The sequence below is a fragment of the Vulpes lagopus genome, chromosome 10 (assembly GCF_018345385.1).
Source record: "Vulpes lagopus strain Blue_001 chromosome 10, ASM1834538v1, whole genome shotgun sequence".
Taxonomy (NCBI): domain Eukaryota; kingdom Metazoa; phylum Chordata; class Mammalia; order Carnivora; family Canidae; genus Vulpes; species Vulpes lagopus.
In genome coordinates, this window is record NC_054833.1 from 58,907,785 (window position 1) to 58,926,248 (window position 18,464).

Sequence of the window (18,464 nt, forward strand, 5' to 3'; positions counted from 1 at the left end):
AGAGAAAGGCTTTTTGCTTTATGAATACTGAAGAGCCACAGAAAGATTTTAAGCAGTTGTGTAATGTGGCAAGAATTGCATGCTTCAACTGTGGAGAATGGATTAAAGAGTAAGGGTGGTCCCAAGGTCCCAAGGTGTGAGACTGGTGAGTAACTATTGCAGGTAAGTAAGAAAGATGCTGAGGACCTACTTGGATTGGGGCTGTGGACAACAGAGGTACCAGTTGATTGGTGCCGGTTAAATTTACAATAGAATCAATAAAAATTGGTGAAGAGGGTGATGAGAGGTGGGCTCAGGAGCCAGTAAAGAAATGGGAAGATCCCCAGACAACTCTCAGATTTGTACTTAGCGTCTCCGAGTGAATGATGCTGCCAATCATGGAAGAAAGAATTCAGGAGACAAAATTTTGGATGACACGTTGATGACTTTGAGTTTGGTTTTGCTCTTTAAGGGTCCACCATCCAGGTAGACATCCCTTGTCTTCAACAAACTTCTCCTTCAACTTAAATATAGGTTTTTGTTTTGTTTTGTTTTGTTTTAGATTTTACTTATTTATTCATGAGAGACACAAGAAAAAGGGGCAGAGGGAGAAGCAGGCTCCCTGTGGGGAGCCCAATGCAGGACTCGATCCCAGGACCCCAGGATCATGCCCTGAGCCAAAGGCAGACACTCAACCACTGACCACCCAGATGCCCCTAAATATAATTTCTTTAGCCTTCCACTATGCCTTTACTAGGTCAGGCCTTCCACCTCACACCACCAAAGCATCCTATACTCCTTTGTGGGACTCATCATGGTTGTACTATTAATAATTTGTTCAACGTCTGTCTTCTGCCATCTGTGAGGTCAGAGACTGGGTTCCATGCCTGTTTGTGCCCACCACTGTATACCCAGTATCTAGCACAGATCCCTGAACGGCAAATATCAACTGAAATGAAAGGATCAATGTTCTGCAGGTCCATGGACACACAGGTACGTGGTCCAGGATAGGTCTTGGCTAGAGAGGCAGATGTAGGAATCATCAGTATATTAGTCATAGCTAAAGATACAAGACAAAAATAAATCGCTAAAGAGAAGTGTCAACTGAGAAATGAGTTGGTTCATGATGAAACTCTCAACTACAGCAGTATTTAAAGGGCTGGCAAAAGAAGAGGCGCCTTCAGAGGCACTTGGATGGCTCAGTTGGATAAACCTCCAACTCTTGATTTCTGCAGGCATCGTGGTCTCAGTAGTCAACTCTGGGATTGAGCCCCACATAGGGCTTTGTGCTCAGCTGGGAGCCTGCTTCTCCTTCTCCCTCTGCCCTTCCCCCTTGTATTCCTCCCCCCCTTTTAAAAAGATTTTATCTATTTATTCATGAGAGACACAGAGAAAGAGAGAGAGAGAGAGAGAGAGAGAGAGAGAGAGCAGAGACACAGGCAGAGGGAGAAGCAGGCCCCATACAGGGAGCCCAATGTGGGATTCCATCCCGGGATTCCAGGATCATCCCCTGGGCCAAAGGCAGGCACTAAACTGCTGAGCCACGCAGGCGTCCCTGCCCTTCCCCCTTCTCATACTCTCTCTCAAATAAATAAAATCTCTTTTAAAATTAAAAAAAGAAAAAATAAATAAAATTCAAAAAAGAGGGCAGTCCTGTTGGCGCAATGGTTTAGCGCCGCCTGCAGCCCAGGGCGTGATCTTGGAGACCAGCGTGATCGAGTCCCACGTCGGGCTCTCTGCGTGGAGCCTGCTTCTCCCTCTGCCTGTGTCTCTGCCTCTCTCTCTCTGTCTCTATAAATAAATAAATATTTTTTAAAAATTTAAAAAAGAGAGAGAGAAGAGGTGCCTTCAAGAGTATCCAAGCATTGGTAAATAGGGTGGCAGAGACAGTAGAGAGACGGTAAAGAACAGCAGCGATTCTGACAAGGAGAGGGAGAGAGAGTTTAAATGGAGCAGATGATCATGACGGTGGCTGTCAGACGGAACAGTTAGGGTTTGGGCTCTTTTTTTTTTTTTAAAGATTTTATTTATTTATTCATGAGAGACAGAGAGAGAGAGAGAGAAAGAGAGAGAGAGAGGCAGAGACACAACACAGGCAGAGGGAGAAACAGGCTCCATGCAGGGAGCCTGATGTGGGACTCGATCCTGGATCTCTAGGATCAGGCCCTGAGCCAAAGGCGGTGCTAAACCAGAGCCATCTGGGCTGCCCTGGGTTTGGGCTCTTAAGCAATAGCAGTGACTGAATTTTGTTTTAGAAATGGTACCATCGCAAACTTCCAAGCCTCTGACACCAACCATCCTCTCGGGTTTAACTTTTCTTTATCTGCTGTAGTTGTTGTTTATTCAGACAAAAGATCGGAGTAGGAAAAGAGGGAACAGCATTTCAGATGGGGAATGGCATGTGCAAAAGGCCCAAAGGGGAGAGTACAGTGAGGTACTGGAAAGAGTCTAACATGGTTAGAACCAACTGGACAGGAAACACAAGGCTGGAAGCGTTGGGTCAGAGCTTGGAGGAAGTGGAACAAATTTAGAAGTTTGGACTTTCTGCTGAGAGCAGTGGGAGCCATTACAGGATTTTCAGCCAACGTGCCTTTTAGCAAGATTACTCTGGTCAGACTATGAAGGATGTGTCAACAGAAAAGGCCCAGCTTGTCTTTGGACTTCTAAATACACCGAGATTAAGAGGAGCTAGAAAGATGGATAGGTTGATAGAAGAATGTTGGATAGATACTGAAAATGGGGACTACATGAAAATTTACATACTGAGTGTTGACACCTGCCCCTGACCTCTTCTTCACCCCACTCTAAGAATACATATGGCCAATCTTTTACCCTCCAAGTAGGAGTGGGGAAGAATTTTCTGAGAAATCTGATCAGATGAGAAAAAAAGACCTAAAGATACTGGCATTAGGGATTCCTCAAGGAAATGGCCTAGTGGATTGCCCCTTAGTAAAGTCCACATTTAACAGGCCTAGGGAGGGACCTGCCACATAAACACACACTCACACATTTTTCAATTGTACCTTAGTGTGTCAATCTTAAATATGAGCACACAACTGAGGACTACCTGATGTTTGAGGAAAGCCTCTAAAATGAAAGACAGAGGGATCCCTGGGTGGCGCAGCGGTTTGGCACCTGCCTTTGGCCCAGGGCGCGATCCTGGAGACCCGGGATCGAATCCCACATCGGGCTCCCGGTGCATGGAGCCTGCTTCTCCCTCTGCCTATGTCTCTGCCTCTCTCTCTCTCTCTGTGACTATCATAAATAAATAAATAAAAATTAAAAAAAATAAAAATAAAATGAAAGACAGAGCTGCACCCCCTACCTGCAAAAAAACAAAAATAAAAAAATTGAGAAAGAAAAAAATAGTTTAGAAGAAATAAAGACTATGCAAGGAGAAAAACATTTTTAAACAAACTATCAGGGGTGGGGGTGCCTGGGTGGCTTAGTTGGTTAAGCATCCAACTCTTGATTTTGGCTGAGGTCCTGAGATTGAGCCCTGTGTCAGGCTGCACACTCAAGAGAGAGTCAGCTTGTGATTCTCTCTCCCTCTGCCCTTCCCCCCACTCCTGTGCATGAGTGCTCTCTCTCTCTCACAAATAAATAAATAAATAATCAAAATCTTTAAAAATATATTTAGGGATGCCTGAGTGGCTCAGTGGTTGAGTCACCCAGTACACCTCCCTTTATTTTTTTTTAAAGATTTTATTTATTTTTTAAAGTAATCTCTATGCCCACTGTGGGGCTGAAACTCACAACCCCAAGATCAGGAGTTGTATCCTGAGCCACCTGGGTGGCTCAGTGGTTGAGCATCTGCCTTCGACTCAGGGCGTGATCCCGTGGTCCCAGGACAGAGTCCGCATCAGGCTCCCCGCAGGGAGCCTGTTTCTCCCTCTGCCTATGTCTCTGCCTCTCTCTCTGTGTGTCTCATGAATAAAGAAATAAAACCTTAAGAAAAAAAGTCGTATGCTCCACCTACTGAGCCAGCCCTTTGCCCCTCTATACTCCCTTTATTTATTTATTTTTTAAATATTTTATTTGAGAGAGAGAGAGAAAAAGAGAGAGCCCAAGCATGCGCAAATGGGGGAGAGACAGAGGGGGAGAGAGAGAGAATCTCAAGCTGATTCCTTGCTGGGTGTGGAGCCTGATCATGACGCAGACAGGATCTCAGGACCTGAGATCATGACCTTAGCGGAAACCAAGAGTCTTACACTTAAACGAGCCAGGCACCCCTCTATGTTCTGTTTAAAAAGCCCTCCCCCTCAGTGCCCTCCAGTTTGTTCACTGCTGCTGTGGCCAGAACCCAGGCCCTTACACCTCATACCACTAATCAGGCTCCACATCTAACAGAATCAACTCCTGGGAGGCTAATGAGGTGATGAGTGGGCAGGAGCCCAAGGCGAGCCTGTGGCTGTAGAACAGAGTGATGCTGGATTGCAGACATCCTGTGAAAACCGGCCAAGACTGGGGCCAAGGCAAGAGAATAACGTGAAAATCCTAAACTCTGAAATGCAAAGGCAAAATGAGGTGGGGCAAGATAAATTTTGGCAGTATTGTTTCCTAGTTCATGCCCTTTTCTTCTGGATTAAGTATTAAAGTTTATGCCTTTTTTTTTTTTTTTGAAGTGATACATGAGAATGGCACAAAATTCAGGAAATTCAAAGTGGCAAGTGGAAAAAGCTGTCCCCTGGCCACTCAGGTCCTCTCCTCAGAGGCGACTGCATTCTCTGTGCTTGTTTGTGCATCTTTCCAGAAATAATGCATTCTAATGATATTTAAGGTTTAAAAAAAGCCCCATCACTAGATAAGTTGGTCATCCTTGAAAGATATAAATCCTGGGGTGCCTGGGTGGCTCAACTGGTAAAACCTCCGACTCTTGATTTTGGCTCAGGTCACGATCTCAGGGTCCTGGGATTGAGCCTGGAGTCAGGGTCCCTGCTCAGCAGAGTCTGCTTGAGGATTCTCTTCCTCCCTCTCCCTCTGTCCCTCCCCCAGCTCATGTGCACTTGTGCTCTCTGTCTCAAATAAATAAGTAAATCCTTAAATATATATATTTTATATTAGATTTAATTATATATAATTTATATGCATTGTATTTATTTGTATATTAATTATTTATACATTAATTATGTGTGTGTGTGTGTGTGTGTGTATATAAATCCCTGTCAGATTGAGATAAGCCAAGGATAAGAGTACTGGATTTTTCTGGCTCCCATTTATAGGAGGGGTTGACCACCTTCGTTATCTCTTAAGATTGTCCTAAAGGCCCATTTGCTCTAAATTGGTTTTAAGGGCCCCAAATTGGCACCATTCAGGAAGAATCAAGGCCCTGATGTGTTCTGTTTGGCTGCATCCTTTTTTTAAATTTGAATTTTATTATTAATCTTCAGTTCTCAAAAAAAAAAAAAAAAACTTCAGTTCTCTACATTTCCATAGAAGTCTAGAGATCCTGTTTCTTACAATTACCCATTTATGTTACCTACCTGCCCCCTTTCACTGTCTAAATTATGACCACTTAACCAATGGTTCATTAACAAAAGGAATATAATATGCCACCATCAAAAGTGATGACAGATGTGGGCATCTGGTTGGCTTTGTGGTTGAGAGTCTGCCTTTGGCTCAGGTCAGGATCCCAGGGTCCTGGTTGAGTCCCACATCAGGCTCCCCACAGGGAGCCTGCTTCTCCCTCTGCCTGTGTCTCTGCCTCTCTCTCTGGTCTCTCATGAATAAATAAATAAAAATCTTTTAAAAAAATGATGACAGGTGTATGTTTAATAGATGGAAAATAGATGTTTCTGATATATTAGGAAGTATATGATTCCTGGGTGCCTGGCCCGCTCAGTCAGTAGAGCATGTGACTTCTGATCTCAGGGTCGTGAATTTGAACCCCATGTTTTGTGTAGAGCTCACTAAAAAAAAAAAAAAAAAAAAAAAGTATATGATCCCATCTCTATTCACTTAACTCATTATGTGAAGGGTTAATAATAGTTATGCAAGTAAGGCTATGGGTTCTATTTTTATTTCATACGGTCATTCCAATTTTCGTGCAGCCAATCTACATTACCAGTGTAATAAAATGCTGTGAAAGTAGGACATGAGCTTGTTTCCTTCCTTGTCTCCATGGGTACTAAAGGTTTGTTTTGGTTTTGCTGAACTGGAAAATAAGGACTTTGTGACTTTTGAAAAAGAAAAAGCATTAGCAAGCTGATTTTTTTTCCCCAAAGTTGAGTTAAATGGCCCTTCCCAGCACCCCCAAAACGCCACCAGCAGGTGGCAGCCCGCTCCATCTGTTGAGCCAGCAGCCAGCCTCAACTTCATGGCCTACACCTGAAGTCCACACACCCCAGACACCCTTTGTCTGGGTCCCAAAAGGGACCAATGGGCCTGATGTGCCTAGCTAGCCGCTTGTTCTTCTTTTCTCTATATTCCACAGGCCAGAGCCAAAAGTATGGGCCGCTGAGAGTGAAAGTCACCTCGGGCTCACCTTTACCCCCAGCAGTGGGATCCAGCCATCAGGAGACCAGACCAAGGTGCTCGGGAAGGATCCCAGAGTGGCTGAAGCTTATGGAATCACCCAGGGCTCTGCCAGCACCATGCTTATAGTAATTCTCATTTATTTTTCACCCTCAACAAGGAGGTGGAAAGGCCTTCCCCCGATTCTGCACACCCAACCTCCCGTTCCTCAGGGAGATCTCTGCCAGGGGACACAAGTCTCTGAGTGCTTGAGCTGGTGGGGAAGGAGGAGATCAACGAAGAGAGACTCCCCCCAAGGCATGGTGTCACTTTCCTGCCAGCTCCCTCATCACCTCTCCTTCGAAGCGAAAGGAGTGCCAGCCCTCAGTTTCCGTCAGATCCTGGGCTCCTAGGGCCTTGTACAAATCCATGGCTGATTTGTTCCAGTCCAGCACGGCGAGGCGGAACTGGGAGCAGCCCTTGTTCAGGGCCACCTGTGGGAGAAGACATCACTTACCTTTCCTTTCAAAAAGGAAAAGGTGGGACACCTAGGTGGCTCAGAGGTTGCACGTCTGTCTTTGGCTCAGGTCCTGGGATCCAGTCCCACATTGGGCATCCTGCATGGAGCCTGCTTCTCCCTCTGCTTACATGTCTGCCTCTCTCTCTCTCTCTGTATCTCTCATGAATAAATAAATCAAAATCTTTACTAAAGAAAGGAAACGGCTTTCTTTCTTTTTCTTTTTCTTTTCTTTTCTTTTCTTTTTTTCTTTCTTTCTTTTTTTTTTTTTTTTTAGGAAAAGGCTTTCTGACCCTCCACCTGACCCCTGTGCCTCCCACACCCGCCTGCTTTTCAAGGGCCTCACCTGAGCCACCTTTTTTATTATTTGGGAGCCAATCCCTTGACCTGTTGTGGGAGAAAAGGTGGGAAAAAAGGGAAGGGGGGTTGTTTCAGTTGAAGGGAATCAGAAGAGGCCTGCGATCAGGGAGCAGGGATGGGGTTGGCCCCAGCCTCCACCTCCTACCCCGATATTCGGGCATCACGTAGATGTCTTCCAGATAAACGTTGCGCCCCTTCCACGTGCTATAGATGAAGTAGTACAGCCCATAGCCCACCACACAGGGCCCTGAGAGGAACAGAGAAGAGGGCTCAGGGACTGGGCACCTGGCAGGACAGGTCAGGGGACCTCGGAGGTCCGGCTCTTCTTACCCTGCGGCTCCCCGAGGGCGGGGAGAAGCTCCGCCACCAAACAGTGATAGAAAGGTTTCTCTCCGAAGCCATCTGCTCTCAGGGCTGCAGGGGAGGGAGGGGCGGCAAAGAGACCGAGAGAGAACCTGGCCTGGAGAACCCATCCCTCCCCCCATCCGTCCTCTCTCCCCAGCCCGGGCCTGGACGCGGGTGTCGGGGTCCCTACCTTCCTCGCTGATCTTCACCTGGTCCGAGAGTTTCTCGTACTCGGCCAGTTCCTGCGGCGGTGACAAGACGACGCCGGATCAGGGCTGGGGGGGCCCCTCCCGCGGCTACCCCGCCTCCCCACCACGCACCCCTGCCCCGGGGTCGTTCCCCCCCCCTCCCCGGGTCGCAGCCGTCACCCGAATCAGTCTCAGGATGTGTCCGCAGTCTCCCTCCTTGGCCTCTCGGATCCGCACGGAAGCCATCTGGACCCCCGCCATCGTCTGGGGCTGAAGTCCGCGACTCTCCCTACAGTCCTGCAGGCAGGAGGAGGACGGGACCCCGGACCGCCCGGGAGTGGGGGTGGGGGGGCGCCGCCAGCTGGGGCCGGGGAGCGATGGGCGCGAGGGGCGGGGGTCCTCTCCACGCCGTACCCCGCACCCGCCGGAGGCCTGCAGAGTGCTCCGCCCAGGGGTGGGGTGGGGGGAGGGGCCCTCTCCGCGCCGCACCCCTACCTCGGCGGGACGCGCCCCATCAGCCAATCAGCTGGCACAGCAGGCCCGCCCCGGGCCCTGGCCCTGCCCCCCACCGCCCGCCCCCGTGACTGGGCCCCAGGGCAGGGGTCAAGGCTGCACTGGCCGCTAGCTTGCTGTTGTGGCCTGGGTGTCCCAGCCTCCGGTGGGTGAAACCCCGCAGTTCAAAAGTCACCTCCCCTGGACTTCCCTAAGTGAAATGTGCAGTGATTCCCGGCTGTACCCTTCACTCTCGCTCCCTCACTGGAGGCCAAGTCCCCCAGCTCCGAGACGTGTTTTGTAGAGGAGATCTTGAGTGACTCCAGGTGTTTTCTCCCGGTGCACTGGGATTTCAAAACGGGTCAGTGAGAGGGTAATGAATTTCTATTGGTAGATGCTGAAACTTCCAAGTAAATGGGGAAGAGGAGATAATTAGGAGTGGGGGCCAGGCCTCCTCTTAGTAGTCACTAAATCATTCTCAGGGCCAGAGCCTTCCTCTAAGGCTAGCCTCACAGCCCTGGGAAAATCCTGAGGAAGGAGCTCAGAGCAGACAACAAGCACTGCATTATCTCAATGAATCCTGGTTACAGTAATCCCATAAAGTAGGTCCTATTTTCACATTTGATGTATAAGGACACTAAAGCACCATTGGAGAGTGATGTCCCCAGACTCACCCAGCTAGATTTTGGGTATTCCATGTGTCAGCTGTAGTTGGCACAGAGCATGCTTCTTGGGGTGCAGAGCAGGACTCTTTCTAGACCTCAGGCCAGTAGAGGCATCTCCTCAGCTGGGCAGAAGGTTCCAGGTCCCAGGCCAGGCTCTAAGGAGGAGTGGGGAAGTATCCTATCCTAGCTCATAAACCTTCCCGGCAGGGGGAGTGTAGTGGAGGAATACTGTCCCTCCCCCAAGTTGTCCTGAGAGGGGTCAGAGGGGCCAGAGGGTCAGTGCCCGGTCTCTTGCCCCCCTTCTTCCCCCCAGGGCAACCTTTAACCCAATACCAACTACAGAAAGGCTTCCTGCCCCCACACATTATCCCCAGAGTTCTCTGAGCCACAGAAAGGACTGCAGCTGACCATGGACTGCAGAGGCCCGCTGGCCACATTGCCTGGGTGGCTGTTGCTACTGCTGCTGCTGCTTCCACCTCCCGGCCACCAGGGACTGGCCCTGAGACAGGGTCTCTCCACTCAGGTGCAGGACTGTTGGGATGGGTGCTTAGCCCATGTGTGTGTTTAAATGAGCTACACTCTGGCTCTGCTCCTGCCTTCCCTTCCTCGCCTCCCCTCCCCCATGCTGTGGCAGTGACCTCGTGTCCTCCTGTCCTCGGTCTACCTTGTTTGTTTTCTTTCTCTGATAGAGGATACAGGACCTCCCTTCTGTGCACCTCAGCAACGGCTCAGGAGGAGAGCCTGTCACTGTCATGACCTTCAACTTTACCAAGATCAAGAAGTATGAGGTTGACCTAGCCCCCTTGACTGAGTCCCCTGACCCTACCTTCTCTCCTGTGGATCTTCTCTTTTTCCTGTCTCCATCCCTGACCTTTAGTCTCCCCCATCCCATTTTCACCCCCAGAGGACATGCTTCATACACAGTCTGTCCTTCTCTGTCCTCCCAGAAGCTCTTCCTCCTTTGAGCTTCGAACCTGGGATCCAGAGGGAGTGATTTTTTATGGCGATACCAACTCAAAGGATGACTGGTTTGTGCTAGGACTTCGAGATGGCAGGCCTGAGATCCAACTGCACAATCACTTGGCCCAGCTTACAGTGAGTGCTGGGCCTCGGCTAGATGATGGCACGTGGCATCAGGTAAGCTAGATCTGGTCCTGAGGGGCGGGGTGTCCTGAGCTGGTCCGTGGAAAGGGAACAGAAATGGGTTTTTGGGCATCCCTGTCCTACTGTCATCTTATTCAATCCACACAAAACCCCCACTATGGGGGGAGTTGCTATGCTCATCTCCAGCTTCCTGGAGGGGAGCTCTGAGGCTCAAAGACTGAGTGAGCCAAGGATGCTTGCTGACTCCACAAGTCCATGTTCTTTCTGCTATACATGACTGCTTCTGAATAGAGTGGTGGAGGCAGACCCAGGGGCCCCTGATTAGGCTCCACTCCTCCCTGCAGGTGGAAGTGAAGATCCTTGAGGATTCACTGCTATTGACTGTGGATGGGGAGGAGGTGCTGCGCCTGAGACAGGTCTCTGGGCCTCCAGCCACCAACAAACCCCAGTCCATCATCAGAATTGCACTGGGGGGACTGCTGTTTCCCATCTCCAACCTCCATTTGCCGGTAACTAGGACAACAGAGCTAGAGATCACAGACCAGAGCTGTTAAAGTGTGGCTGGCTAGGTGACCGTGGGGCTCTAAGGCCACACTTAAAAAAAAATTTATTTATTTATTCATGAGAGACACACACACACACACACAGAAGCAGAGACACAGGCAGAGGGAGAAGTAGGCTCCGTGCAGGGAGCCCGACATGGTACTCGATCCCAGGTCTCCAGGATCATGCTGAAGGCAGAAGATAAACCGCTGAGCCACCTGGGCTGTCCTACTCCCTTTTTTATTTTTTTATTTTTATTTTTATTTATTTATTTTTAAAGATTTTATTTATTTATTCATGAGAGACAAACAGAGAGAGAGAGGGGGGGGCAGAGAGACACAGGCAGAGGGAGAAGCAGGCTCCATGCAGGGAGCCTGACGTGGGACTCAATTCCGGGTCTCCAGGATCATGCCCTGGGCTGAAGGTGGCAGTAAACCGCTGAGCCACCAGGGCTGCCCCCACCCCCTTTTTAATTTTTTTTAATTTTTATTTTTTCCCCACCCCCCTTTTTAAAGAAAGATAAGGCCACACTTTGAGAGAGAGCCAAGGGCATGAGAGTTGGGTGGGAGAGGCCAAATGCTGTGTCTGGAGGAGAATAAACTGAGGGTGGACAGGCACTCCCATGTCTTGATCACGACACCCCCGCATCCTCCCTTCTGTCCACCTGCTCCAGCTGGTCCCTGCCCTAGATGGCTGCGTGCGCCAGGGTAATTGGCTGGACCCACAGGCTCAGACCTCAGAGTCTACCCCTGCTAGTAGCCTCAGAAGCTGTGCTGTCCAGTCCCAACCTGGAACGTTCTTCCCTCCAGGAACTCGTGCAGAATTCAGTCTCCAAGGTAAAAGGCTGTTTTTTCCTCTATGGTCAGTTCTGTGTCTGCCTTCCCCTGTCTCCCTCCACCACTAGCCACCTCCCTCCATGAGTCCCCAGCCTTGAGTCCTCAGGTGGATCACTTCTTCCCCCGCCCCCAGACATTCCCCAGCCTCACGCAGAGCCCTGGGCCTTCTCTCTGGACTTGGGATTCCAGCTGGCAGCAGGTTCCGGCCACCTCCTTGCCCTGGGGACCCCAGAAAACCCTTCCTGGCTCAGCCTCTATCTCCAAGACCAAGTAAGAGAGGGTGCTGCCTGTATTCAGTGGAGCCTGGGGGCAGATAGGGCTGGGATGGGGTGAAGGGGGACTCCAAACTGTTAATGTGAGGAAAGCTAAAGACACATCTTGAAGCTGCTCACAGTAAGCACATGGCATTTTATTTATTTATTCATTAGATTTTATGTTTAAGGAATCTCTATATCCAACATGAGGCTCGAACTCACAATCCTGAAGTCAACAGTCACATGCTGTAATGCTGTAGGAAGTCAGCCAGCCAGGCGCCCCTACAAATGGCTTTTATTTAGATTGCATTTACCGGGCGGTGGGGGGGTGGGGGGGTGGGTAGTGTGGTTTTAGAGTATCAAGCAAGGAAAATTGAGGCAGCATTTAGGTGGTAGGAATGGTCAGTAGATGAAAGTTATGGCCCAGAGGCCCCATTGCAATGGCAAGGGGTGGGGTTACGAGGAGTTGATGCAGTTCCTTCTCTCTCCCCCTCACACGCCCACTCACCCCTGTCCCACACACTGCAGAAGATGGTGCTGTCCTCTGGGTCAGGGCTGGAGCTGGATCTGCCCTTGGTCTTGGGACTCCCTCTTCAGCTGAAGCTGGCTGTGTCCAGGGTGGTCTTGACCCAGGGTTATAAGAAGGAGATCCTTGCTCTGCCTGCCTTGCACTTTGACTTCCTCCTCAACCTGTGGGCCCAGCCCCAGGGGCTCCTATTCCTGGGAGCTCTGCCAGGTAAGATGGTGCTGTTCATGTTCCTCAGCACACAGCTGGAAGTAGCCAGAGGGAGAGGAGAAGACAGGCAAGTGTGTGTTTTTAGGGGGAAGGAAACGTCTGGAAAGGAAGAAGAAAGGCCACAAGAAGAGAGGGGATATAGAGGCAGTGGGAGGAAGCACTTTAAAAAACTTAAGTCAGAGAGCTGCGAAAATGGGGGGCTGTTTGGGGGTCTAAGCTGCGCCCTCCCTCTAGGAGAGGCTTCTTCTGCCTCCTTTTGCTTGGATGGCCTTTGGGCACAAGGCCAGAAGCTGGACATGGACCGGGCCCTTAGACGAAGTCAGGACATCTGGACTCACAGCTGTCCCCAGATCCCAAGCAATGGCACTGACACCACCCATTAAATCCCCACCTACGAATCCCCTTGAACGTTGCTCATTCATTTATTCAACAAGTGTTAGCTGTGCGTCTTCAACTTTGTCGCTGTGCTGAGCAGTGGGTCCTACTGATGAGTAAAACCAACCGTGGTGCTCCCAGTCCCCTGGGGGAGGCAGTCATTCAGCAAAGACCAAGGCATAAGCAGATGATTGGAAAGTGATGAGCACCATAAAGGGAATTATCATGAAAGCTTGGGACCCTAACCTAGTCTGGGGGTTCAGGGCTAGGGAGGAAGCTGTGACTTCTCAGGCTGAGATTCCAGCAGCACCCACTCACCGCCCCCACACACACACACACACTTCAGTGCAGGTCACTTTCTGGGAACCAGGAGCCCCCCCACTTCCGGGGCATTTCCTCCCTGTATAACTTCAGCCTTCTCCCAGCCCAGGGGTTCCTGAGGGGTCTGGAGGGAAGGAAATCAGTGGAATTCTGTTGTCCCTTCGATGGGCCACTGCTGTGCAAGGAAGGGACAGCAGGGGGTGTGAGAGAGCCACTGAGAGAGAGGGCAGGGGTTCTGGGAAAGAGGGTGGGAGCAGCTGGGAGAAAAGAAAAAAGGAGTCCTAGCAGAGGAAGAAGCAGTCTGCATCTCTTCCAGTCTTGGTCTACTTGCAGCATTCCTAGATGAATTCATCTCTACTCCATTAAACAAAGAGCTGGTTTAGGCTGGTCCCAGCTGGGAGAAACAGAGTCAGGAATATCTCTGCCCTCAAAGAATATGGTAACTCAGCCCTCAGCCCCCCAGACCTCTGCAGAATCCCAGTGCCCCAGCCCCTACTTGGGGCACCCTCCTGTCTCAGCCCCTAGCTTCCTGGGAAAACTTCAAACCCTCTCTAGGGCTGTTAACCCATCCCCCATCTCCAGAACCCATAGGGATCCCTGCCTCCTGGCTTCTTAAAATGATTTTTCTCCCAGTCACCCCAGCAACAGGTTGAGTCACTCATTGGCCCTGCTGTCCCCTTCTGCAGGGATCAGCCAGGACCTAAATGACCCCTGGATGAGGAGGCTCCAGGAGAGGCTCTGGGGTGGAAGAAACAAAGCCTAGGCTTCTCCTTGGACCCTCCCAATCTTGAGGTTGCTGGTCTACCGATGCTTCCAGCAGGTGGAGTGTTGTGGAGAGTCCTCAGCATGGTCAGGAAGCCCAGATTCAACTCCCTGAGCAATGTTTGGGGTCTGCCTAGGCCATTGGATATGTCCATTCAGCGGGTATTTACTGAGCACCTACTGTGTACCAGGCACTATTTTAGACACTGACAACGCATTGATGAAAAAGGCACAATCTGTTCTTCTTCTTTTTTTTTTTTTTAATTAATTTATTTATTTGAGAGAGAGAGAGAGAAGGAGAGAGAGCACCAGGCAGGGAGGGCAGAGGGAGAGGGAGAAACTCCAGCAGATTCCATGCTCAGCACAGAGCCCCAGAAGGGGCTCTCAATCCCACAACCCTGAGATCACAGATCCAAGCCAAAACCAAGAATTGGAGGCTTAAACCAACTGTGCCACCCAGGTGCCCCCACCATCCCCCGTCCTATGGAGCTCCCAGCATGGGGGCAGGGCAGACAGGCCATAAACAAAAAAAGTAAGTAAGCAAGATCATTTCAGGTAGTGCTTGGTGCTCTAAAGGGAATAAGATCCTGTAACGTCACAGAGGACAGTAGTAGATGGGGAGCCTTGGCCAGGTGGTCAGGGATGCTCTCTCTATGGTGGCGTCACTTGAGCAAAGACCTGAATAATGAAAAGAAACCAGTCTCGTGGGCACCTCAGGTGTGAGCTAGCGGGGAGGGTTAAAGGACCCTAAACACACCCGGGTCCCCATCGAGGGGTGGTTCTGAGCAGCAATGTCCTGAACTTTTGTCCTTGAGGATTCTCCCAGGGGCTGGCCCTTCCCTCCTCCCCACACCCCACCCTGTCCAGGGCACCACACTCCCAACCTCTTTCCCAGTCTGCCCTAGATTTCAGGATTCCTGATTACCATCCAGAGCTGTCTACACTCTTTCATTAAGACTGACTTTGCTCTGACGCAGAGGCTGCCAGGCCCCCACCAAGGGCACCTCCAGTGCCTGCCCAGTGTCCCCTGGCTCTCCCACACCCCTACAAACCTTTCCGGAGCTTGGCAGCATAACCTGCAGCTTCCAGGCCTGGTCTACCTACTCACTCCACCCTGCGTGCTCTCTCTTCCCTCCCTCCTTCCCCTTCTCCCTCCTTCTCCTTTCCCTGCTTTTAACCAGAGAGTATTGGCTGTTGACAGTATGCCAGGCATACTGTAGTATATACTGTATTGGGTAGTCCAGAGAGATTCCAAAGATGAATAAGGTGCACCCTTGGTCCTGGAGAGCCAGAGTCTTGGGAGGGAGGTAGAAAGACGTGTAAAATGCTTTCATGGGAATGCCTGGGTGGCTCAGCAGTTGAGTGATTGCCTTCGGCTCAGGTAGTGATCCTGGAGACTCGGGATCTAGTCCCACATCAGTCTCCCTTCATGGAGCCTGCTTCTCCCTCTGCCTGTGTATCTGCCTCTCTCTCTCTGTGTCTCTCATGAATAAACAAATAAAAATTTTTAAAAAGTAAAAAATAAAATGCTTTCATGCACCCCATGAAGTGGCTGCAAAAATAAAATGCTTTCATAAAGATCCCCATGAAGTGGCTGCAAAGTTCTGCCAAGGATCATCAAAGAGGTCAACTATTGAATGTATGAACCTGAAGAAATGCCTAGGTCTCTTGACCCTTCACTTTCCCCATCTACAAAATGGGGAAATGACTCTACTTGTAGGCCTGCTGTGAGCTGCTGATGAGTCATGTGGGCCCAAGGCCTTGCCAGCACTGAGTTCGGCCTTGTAGGAAGTGTTCAGTATATGAGAGATGTTGCTTCTGTTGCCACCATGAACCTCATGCACAGTTCTTTTTTTTTTTTTTAAGATTTAAGTTATTTTATTTTTATTTATTTATGATAGTCAGAGAGAGAGAGAGAGAGAGAGAGATTGGCAGAGACATAGGCAGAGGGAGAAGCAGGCTCCATGCACCGGGAGCCCGACGTGGGATTCGATCCCGGGTCTCCAGGATCGTGCCCTGGGCCAAAGGCAGGCGCTAAACCGCTGTGCCACCCAGGGATCCCTCATGCACAGTTCTTGAAATAGAAGTTGGAGCCTGCCGTGTGTAAAAGACAAAGAAGGTGGTGTGATGCGGCTGACCAGGGGCAAGCTGCGACCAGATGAAGGCAGACATCCTCATCTGAGCCATCCCAAGGAGGCTTCCTTGGGCCTAGTGGTGAGAGGCCCTGTATGTCCTCCTGAGGAGTTGGGGGGTTTGGTCAAGTCAGTGGCAGGACATCTATGTTCCTCCCCCCGCCTTTTTTTTCCAATTGTGGCAAAATACACATAACATACATCCTTTTTTTAGAAAAAAAAAGATTTATTTATTTGAGAGAGAGAGAGAGAAAGAGAGCACACTCAAGAGCTCTACAGGGGGAAAGGGCAGAGGGAGAGAGAAACACAAGCAGACTCTGAGCTGAGCGTGGAGCCCGAGTTGGGGCTTAATCTCCCAACCCTGAGATCATGACCTGAGATGAAGCCAAGAGTCGGATGCTCAACCAAACTTCATCCCTCCCAGGCACCCCCAATTTACCATCTTTGTAAACAAATTTTTTTTTAAATTTGACCCTGATGGACTAAAACGTACCATCTTAACTATTTGTATGGCTCAGTGGCATTACGTTTCTCAGTTTTGGGCAACTCTCCCCACCATCCATCTCTGGAACTCTTCATCTTGCAAAAGCGAAACTCTGTGCCCATTAAATGATAGCCCTCCTGCCAACATGCCCATATCTGTGTGTTGGAGTTATCTTCTTTCCTGTTCTTGTCTCTGCAAAGATTCATCTTGTTGGGGACCCAGATAGCTGAGTCCCTGGGATTTGGGGTGGTGGAGAGGAGGATCAAGGAACACAGACTTCATGATAGCCTCTGGATGTGGGAAAGAGGGTGTGGGAGTTCTTGTTCCCTTCCTTCTTCCTGGAGATGCTGGTGGGAAGACTGGGTTCCAGGGAGAGGTTGGAGGTTTGTGATGGCTCTTTGAGCCCCATTCCTTCCTTAGCTTATTTCCCTCTGAATACCAGTGCTGCACTTAGTAGCGAATTCCCTCGTACCTGTAGGAGAAGAAGACGTGCATGGGAGCAACAGGTAGCTCGGCCTCACCCCAAAAATACATTATTTTTCAAGGGACCGGTGTACAGGACAGAGACTGAGCCAGCAGTCTGGAGGCTATCCCCACCCCTGTATTTGCCAGGGCATGTGGTTTGAGGGTATGATCCAGGCCTTATCTCTCCAGATGGAGCCTGGCTCATTTCTATGCTCTTTGCCTGATAGCCTCCCTGCGGTTTCTAGCAGAAGGGGCCATTCCATGTTGAAGTGCAATTCGGTAATCAGACTTTATCTTCCAGAGCTCTGTGGGTTGCTTGGGCATAGGATAACATATATGAAGGCTAAGGCCAAGGCCTGTTCTAGAAATGCTTGCAGTCTGATTGAAAATACACCACAGAGGTTTTCAGTCCAGTTACTTAAGATGAAAACTGAGACATTAGGCTTGATTTCTCTCTTTCTGTCACCCCCATTATTCATGTGATGGTACTTCCAACGTAAATCCTGAACCTATCCTCTTGTCTCCACCCTCAAACCTGCTACACTGGTCCAGAGCACCCATGTCTCCTGCACTGGCTCCTGCAAAGCCCTCTCAACTGGTCTCCTTGCTTCCCGTGGTCCACTTTCCACTCGGCAGCCATGGTGATTTTCATGAAATTTAATCGTATCACTCCCCTGCTTAACACCCTAGAATTGCTTCTACAATAATTGGATTAAAATCCAAACTACTCCCTTTGACCTGTATGATTTGGCTTCTGCCTACCTCTCAGATCTCTTGTTGAACCAATCTTACCTTCCTTCATCGAGCCCAGCTTTTGCATTACACTTTCCTCCTTCTGGAAGGAAGAGTCTTCTTCTACAGGTCCCCATGGGTCCTTTGAGTTACTCGGGTCTCACGCTGACCCTTAGCTCTTTGGTAAGGCCCTCCCGGACCATCCAGGGGTTCTCTGGCACCTCACTGTGTTTTATTTCTTCTGCATAATATTATAATGCACTGCTTTATTTGTTTGCTTGTTTTTGTTATTTATTGGAATGGGAATTCCGGGACCAGAACAGTGCCTGGCTCTAAGTAAATGGTCATTAGCTACGCATTGAATGAATGAATGGGAGTTGGGGCTGGACTCTGAAGGGTGGGCAGTCTTCCAGGATGAGGGAATGAAATGGACAAAGGTGTGAAGTCAGGAGTAAGCACAGCCTGTCCTGGGAGTGGCCGGCTCAGCTCCAGCAGAGGACTAGTCGGGTCCTACTGGGAAAGGAGGTTGGGGACACGGGCTGGGTCTAGATTGTGGAGTGCTCCGAAGAACAGACAAAAGAATCAGGACTCCGTCCTGCAGGGTAACAGGAAGCCATTGAAGATCTTTGAGCTGAGGAGTGGCCTAATTAAAACTGTATCTTGAGAAAATTAATCCAGAGCCTGCCACAGAAGAGACCGAAACAGAGCCAGCTGTATAATT

At 49.8% G+C, this 18,464-nt stretch overlaps 2 protein-coding genes across 2 annotated transcripts; one reads left to right on the forward strand and one right to left on the reverse strand.

Annotated features, from left to right (window-relative positions):
* Positions 1–6,576: 6,576 nt before the first annotated feature.
* Positions 6,577–8,542, reverse strand: SAT2 (spermidine/spermine N1-acetyltransferase family member 2). The gene is made up of 6 exons (XM_041773121.1): positions 8,023–8,542; positions 7,845–7,896; positions 7,640–7,723; positions 7,455–7,556; positions 7,296–7,336; positions 6,577–6,926 (listed from the first exon to the last, which is right to left on the reverse strand). Exons 1-6 carry the CDS (start codon positions 8,101–8,103, stop codon positions 6,759–6,761), a joined length of 528 nt encoding a protein of 175 aa, XP_041629055.1. The 5' UTR covers positions 8,104–8,542; the 3' UTR covers positions 6,577–6,758.
* Positions 8,543–8,570: 28 nt separating this feature from the next.
* SHBG (sex hormone binding globulin) lies at positions 8,571–12,870 on the forward strand. The gene is made up of 9 exons (XM_041773120.1): positions 8,571–8,695; positions 9,374–9,522; positions 9,689–9,780; positions 9,947–10,136; positions 10,448–10,612; positions 11,320–11,482; positions 11,616–11,752; positions 12,265–12,472; positions 12,707–12,870. The coding sequence occupies exons 2-9, from the start codon at positions 9,409–9,411 to the stop codon at positions 12,853–12,855; spliced, it is 1,218 nt and encodes a 405-aa protein (XP_041629054.1). The 5' UTR covers positions 8,571–8,695; positions 9,374–9,408; the 3' UTR covers positions 12,856–12,870.
* Positions 12,871–18,464: the final 5,594 nt, after the last annotated feature.